Here is a 7,183-nt window from a genome sequence, read left to right as displayed (position 1 = left end):
TGTATAGCCCAGTAGATGGGAGGATTGCCTTACTGAGTGTTTATAAAATACTCATGCATTGCAATATGTGTTTGTGGTGCAGGTAAAGGCAAAGTGTGATCGTGGAATCAAGGCAATGAAGAGGAGGATGTTCTAGGGACTCGGTTTTATGTTGCCTAGCATTGATAGGTTGCTAGAGTTGGGTCATTTAGAACATTGCTAGGTTGCTGGTTCTATGATTCCTGTTGTTTCGGATATTGATTATGTTGGAATATGGTTATATTTTATTATTGGATTATTATTGAATATTGGTTGGTTATTTCCGCTATTGAATGTGTTTGTGGTTAGGTGGCTAGTGGATATGGGACCACTAGCTGTAGTTTATTTTATTATATTATATTTATTATTTATTATTTAAAAAAAAAGGTCGGTCGTTTCATCAACACTATTAATTCAGTTATTTTCAGTTTTTGAATTGTCCTTATCAGTAACTTTGTTTTTAAAAAAAAAAATTTAAATTTATGATAAATTACAATTACTATTACTACATCAAGTAGCTGCAGTTTGGCAGGTGTCTATCAAATGAGTAGCATCTGTCTTATTGTCATTTTCAATACTTTAGGGCATATTTCTTTTGCTATCTATGACATGTTATAATTTCAATGAATTGTTCACTAATTTAATAAGTAATTTTAATGTTTAGTTTTTATACTTTGTATTTATTTTTTACCAAAAAACAATAGATTTTAAAATAACAATTGTATATTAATTGTGGAGATGTTTCTACATATACATAATATTAAAACTTATGGAAAATAAATAAATGTTTAAATCGGAACCAATGCATGCAAGTCTCCAAGTCCAATAAAAAACATTTGACACACTTCCACAGAAACAAGATTTGATTCTCTTAATTTTTAACATTCCAATAAAAAAAAAGTCAGACCTTTTACATTCCACTAGCATCCAACATTTATTACTCAGGTTTTAAAAACGTTTTTCGGTTTTGAAACAAAAACTCATATTTCATCTTCCATCTTACTTACTACTCATCTTCCATCTTTCTTACCACTCATCTTTCATCTTCCTTACCACTCACCTTTCATTTTCCTTCTTCTATTCAAGTCATAGAACAAAAATTTAATAACCATGGTTGCATACATAGAAGAATTGAATTAGACAAAGAAGAGAATGAGTATTGCTGTGAAAATACTCCGGCTGTGGACACCACATCTAATATTCGGAGAACCCATCTATAAATGTTTGATTTTGGTGGATGAAAAGGTAATTTAAATTTCTAATTTTTGGTTCTGCATGTTAAATTTTTATTAAATTATATTTATATCATTTGCGTTTCATTTTTTTATGTAGGGTAAAAGAATAGATGCTAAAATCCAAGCTCGCCATTACTTCGATCTATTCGTAGACATATTGGACCAAGGAGAGTGGTTTCTTTTTTATAGGTTCAAAGTGAGAGAAAGCCAGCAAGAGTCAAGGAACTCAAACAATCAATTCGAAATATTGATTACATGCAAAACAAAGATCACCCCAATACCTCCCAGGTCTTCAAACAATTTTTTTAATTTAACAGATGGAACAAAGTTTGAAAATGCTACACCAGATGAGAGAAACTGTTGTGTTGGTAAATTAGTAACCCCTATAATGCTTTAATTGTTTAATGTTCACCAACTGCTTTTGATTTATGTTTCTAATCTTTTTTCCCCTTTTTCTAGATTTTTGTGGAAAGGTCTTGACAGTAGGAGAACGTCGCTATATTAGTTTCCTTGATTACGAAGGTGGATACAATGGTCAGAAGAATGTAGTTCCTTTAACGGTTATAGACATCGAGTAAGTAATCTAACTTACCTTAAAAATTACTTATAAAAAGTATCTCATTTGAATTTTTTTAAAAATGCACACGCTCATAAATAATCGTATTATTTTCCTCATCTTTCTCCTCTTAAGTGGCAAGGAGATTGATTGTATTGCAGTAGGTGAAACCTGCTTGGAATTTATGTATAAAATGGATAGGATAGTTGCAGACCCTACCTATGAAGGTGAACCAATAATGTGTATGCTAATGTTTTGGAGAACCTCTTCCTTTGCAGGTATTATCATGTCAGTCAAAGTTAATTATACAAAACAGTCCAAAAATTGTATAATATACTATCTAACCTTACTTTTCATTGTTTAGGTAATCATTGTCTAATGTCTCAAATGAGATGTTCATATGTTTTTCTTGGTGACGAAGTCCAAGAATTTACAAGAGATCCCGCACTGTAAGTTCTTAGTATGTTTATTGAGTAATTTTAATATCAATTTCATAAGTGATTTAATTTATACATTATGTACCCTTTTTCCAGAGTTTATTATTACGAGTCATCAGATGATGAGGATTATGAAGGAACCGAAGAAGAAGAGATCGATTCTTCTTAGTAGTTGTAGTTGCCAAATCTTCGTATCAGATTAAGTGGAGAAGAAGAGAACAAGAAGAGAGCAAATATCAAGATGGTGGTCAAGAAATTGTGGGACATTGAAAACGGCGAGTACTTTTTAATAGTATGTTGAATATGTTGGTGTAATTCTTCAGCTTTAATTGCAGAGGATAATGAACTCTATCATCCCTACTATTATTGTTGGATTCTAAATTTATGTGTATTTGAATTACAGTTTGATGAAAGTTTAATATAAGTTTTGGTTAAAGGCTTAGGTCTAATGTTAACAAGTAAATTTCAAAAGTTGCCAAACAAAATCATGTTTCAACGTCCAAACACAAAGTACTATATAATAATGAGTTTAAGGTTTATTCTATAAATATAGCAATTTAGATTTACAAAAACATAGCACATGCACCAATATAAGACAGTAAAATAACAGCTTATTCTACTGAAATACTATTATTAAAAGGGATAAAAGTTTAGCATGTATACTCTAAAAATCTTTTAATGAAAAGATCCTGACAGAACAAGAAAGCAACATGCATATATACGTTTAATAAAAAATAAACATCTTACACATATTTTAAATTTATCAGTTTCTACACAATACTAAGTGTAATTAGTAAATTATACATATACGAAAATTATAATCTTATTTACTTTTAACTCTAAAAAACAATTTTCATATTTACAGAAGATGCCAACTCATTTCACTTTTTCTACACTTTAGTATAACTAATTTTCATATAGAGTTAAGTGTTATAAAAATAATCCTATTCTTCCACCAAAAATATAAAACAGTAAACTAAATTATACTTAATGCAACACCTATTTCTTAAAAAAACTGTCCAACAAAACAACATAAACAACCCAAATATAAAACAATAACCATAAAAATATTATATATAAACCCAAAATACAAAATTAATGCCTAAAAATAATAACAAATCAAATGAGGCAAAGAAATCCGTTGATAATGGATCAATAGAGCAAACAGTTGGACTGACGAAACCGGTCATTTTAAAAACCATGGTAAAATTAATATACAAAAATTTAGCTTAACAATTCATTCTCTTTGGTTTACAAATTATATGTTTTGTCTTCAAAGTTTCTATATTATATATTAGTTCTTATTAATTGTAAATTTTTTAAGAAAAATAATATATATATATAACTTCTTACATCATACAGTAATATTGTTAAAAAAAAACACAGGGCAGCGAAGATCAAAAGAACCAAAGAAATTACAACAAATATAACACAACCAAACAACAAAAAAAGGAAAATAACCGAAACCTCTAATTTTCATTGGGTAATTAAATAAGGTGTGAATCACCAAATTATACATATCTACCGTCAATTATATGCAATCTAACGGTCATAATTCAACACTTACCTAACCCTTCTTCTCTTTTTTTTAATAACTTGAAAATAATTAATTCTGTTATTTTCCTCCTGCTTTTTTAATCTTCCGCCGCAACTCTCCCAGATCCAAAAGGTTTTCGTCGATTTTTGCCTATCTCTGCCGCATTTAAAAAAGGTATTACGTTTCTTGACTGTTCCAAATCTAATGATTGCCTCATTTACCTTATGCTTCTCTTCTCCTTAACAGGTTTAGGATCTACAAATCTTATAGTTTCCTTCTATGTTCAATAGAAATCTCATGTACCAGGTTTCTCTTTTTTAAACCCATTTGGTCAGTTCATTGTAATCGATCTTCTCTTATCATTTACAGGTTTTCGATCTTCTCTTTTGGTGAACCGATTGTAAAAGTATGTAATTTATTATTCTATTAAGTTTCTTATTTTTGTTCCTATTTAATTTTGATAGAAAGAAAAACCAAAACTAAACTAATCAGTTTTATCTATGCAAAAAGGATTTTAATGGAAGCAAAAGGAATAATATGTGGCCTCCCAGCAAAGAACGTGATACCGAAAATCAAACAAATAGGTGAACAAGGTGAGGGAAGTCGTGCAGATGATGATGTGAAGGAGATAACAAGGGTAGAGTACAGAAAATCACTCGCCCACCTAGGCTACTTGATACGAATCGAGGAAGACGAAGAAGATATTGATCCACTGTACATGAGAATTATCCGAGACATCCAAAACAAACGCCCAAAAGTAGAAGGATCCTCACGAACTGGAAACGCTACTTGAAGATTGTACTGTTCGAATTTATTGTCTTTGTTATTTTGTAAACTTTGTTAATTATCCACATGTATGTTTAGACTTCGTCTACTTTTTAGATTTTTGGATCTCATTAGCTTAAAATCAAAGACCTTATTAAGATATGAGAATTAAGTCAACAAATTGTGTAGCAACGCCCGAAATATCAGGCGTACACATAACCAAACCTCTCCTTGAAGAGTGTTGAATTCTTATAATGAACAAACTTCTAACAATCAAACTCAAAAATAAAGTCGCCAAATATTAAAGGACATAGATGAACACACCTTTACTCTACTAAAGAGATTAAGAAATACTAATGATAAGGACAACATAAGAAAACCATAAAACACAACACACATTGAATCCATAAAAATCACTCAGCTGGAAAAAATAAAATTACAACTAAAAACACAAAAACAACTGAGAATATAGTTAGGAACACAAAAGAAGCCAACACATTTCCGTGTAAACAAAGTTGCAACCCAATTCACATTTACCTTACCATGACCAAAAAACAATTACGAGAATGAAACACATAATTAAAGTCCTCATAGTGTCCAACACTTTACAAAATACATATGACAATATTAATAAACAATCCAACCACAAAATGACAAATAATAAATAAGTAATCACGGCTAACAACAAAATTAAAACAACAACATCAACAACCAAATGTAATTTCAAATTAATTTTTTTTAAAAATACCTTTCAAACCAAAGAAGATGAATTTAATTGCTTTAATATAAACAATATAGAAAACTAAACTTTATGCAAGAGCTTTTAAAATTTTTAAAATGGCCAAGAAAAAAAACATAAGGAAGCATGATGAAACACAAAAAAGAAAAGAAAGAAATGAAATAACTAGACCAACATAATAGTATATACAACAAAACTGGTATTACACTTTAATCTTACTACCGCGCGTAGCGCGGGTCCATTGCTAGTAATTTATAAAACTTACTTGAAATCTACTGTTATTCAAAACATCACAACTTTTTTTAAAAATGTTATTTTGAATGATTTTAAGAGACTTTATGTTGTTTTTTAGTTGAAAAATATGAATGATAAAATCATACCCTTTTAGCTGGAATTTTGATAGATTTCAAAAAGAAAAACTCTCGGTACCTGTAACTTACCTCAATCAAATTTTTTCCTGTGAAATCATAATTGAGAGAGAATGGCTCTCTTTGTCTGCTGATGCTCTCAACTGGGAGACGATGATTCGCAGTCTTGTTCTTTTCTTTTTGTTCTGTTGAAACAAAAAGCAAAGAGCAAAAAATTTCATCACAAGAGCTTCATAGAAAGATGCATCAAAGACGGAGCCTATAGCATATGGTTCTTAAAGATGTTGCTGGTACTTGCAGAGAAAAACCAAAGAATGGTGAGAAAAAAATTTCAGGTTTAAAAGATAATTATCTGTTTCAGGGTTGATTCTTTCTTCTTTGTTTTATTTGGCTACAGACCTCAGAATTGAGCTCTGAAGGATGTTCTAGAAACGTGAGAACAATATCTTTCTAATGATACAAATATTGTCTATTGTTTCCTTGTTGTTTGATGGGAAATTGGTCTTAAAGTTGGCTACTCGCAGGTTTTATCATTCCGGATTTGTTCTGGAAAAGTGACTGTAATTTTCAAACTGTAAACCCAAATCGTGATCTGCTTTTTTTCTTTTGTCTTCGTATGGCTGTTGTTGATATTTTTACCAAATTTCATAATTTTCTGGGTTGGTTTGCTACTACATTTGTGCTCTGCATCAAAACTGATGAAAAAGGTAGAATTTTAGTTAGATGTCGTTGAAGAAATTGGAATCAAATTCTCCCTTTTTGTGTTGGGAAATATTCTAATAAAATCACCCAAAGTTTATAATAGATACTCACAGAATCACATTTCATTTACTTCTTTTTTTTTTCTTTGACAACACATTTACTTTTTTCTTTAATTAAAAAACTTTAAAAGATAATCAATTCTTCTAAAAACTCTTCAAATCTTGCAAAATTCCAAAATATTAAAATCCTACAAAATCCTTAAAATGTTAAATTCAATACCTCCTCTAAATTAATTGTGCAACAAAAATTGTGACATAAAGGAAAAGAGTGGTTTTTTCCTCGATAACACATTCCTAGTGTGATGTTTATTTTATTCTGTTATTTTCGATTGGTTTGAAAATCAGAGAAGCTAGTTACACATTATAAAAAAATGTTTTTTTGGATTTTTGTTTCATATAAGAGTATTTTATCTAAAGATTTAATAAACTCAAGTATTATATAACAATAAAAAAAAATATTGTAACTAAGATTTGACGAGAATGAGATGTAAAATTATTTTCTACTACAACAACATCATTTATTTTTAAAATATAAGTTTACAATATCGAATCTTAGAAAGGAAAAAAATCAATATGTGATGTAGCACATGCCATAACAGGCATAACTCAAAACAAAAGAGTTTGTTAAAACTTAAAACTAAACAAAAAGAAACACAAAACAACGTTATAACAAACTATTTGGATTTTTGTCTCATTTTAATTTTCCATCAATATCATCTAGTATACGAATGTATATGTATCTACATAACCCGAAAAGAGTTAGTTAT

General features: G+C 29.6%; 1 protein-coding gene across 1 annotated transcript; it reads left to right on the top strand.

Moving 5' to 3' along the window:
• LOC104772925 lies at positions 727 to 2,635 on the top strand. The gene is made up of 6 exons (XM_019242144.1): positions 727 to 1,263; positions 1,351 to 1,621; positions 1,713 to 1,827; positions 1,945 to 2,087; positions 2,174 to 2,258; positions 2,343 to 2,635. The coding sequence occupies exons 1-6, from the start codon at positions 1,171 to 1,173 to the stop codon at positions 2,413 to 2,415; spliced, it is 780 nt and encodes a 259-aa protein (XP_019097689.1). The 5' UTR covers positions 727 to 1,170; the 3' UTR covers positions 2,416 to 2,635.

Source organism: Camelina sativa, chromosome 20 (genome assembly GCF_000633955.1).
Source record: "Camelina sativa cultivar DH55 chromosome 20, Cs, whole genome shotgun sequence".
Taxonomy (NCBI): Eukaryota; Viridiplantae; Streptophyta; class Magnoliopsida; order Brassicales; family Brassicaceae; genus Camelina; species Camelina sativa.
This window is presented reverse-complemented; position numbering and strand designations above follow the sequence as displayed.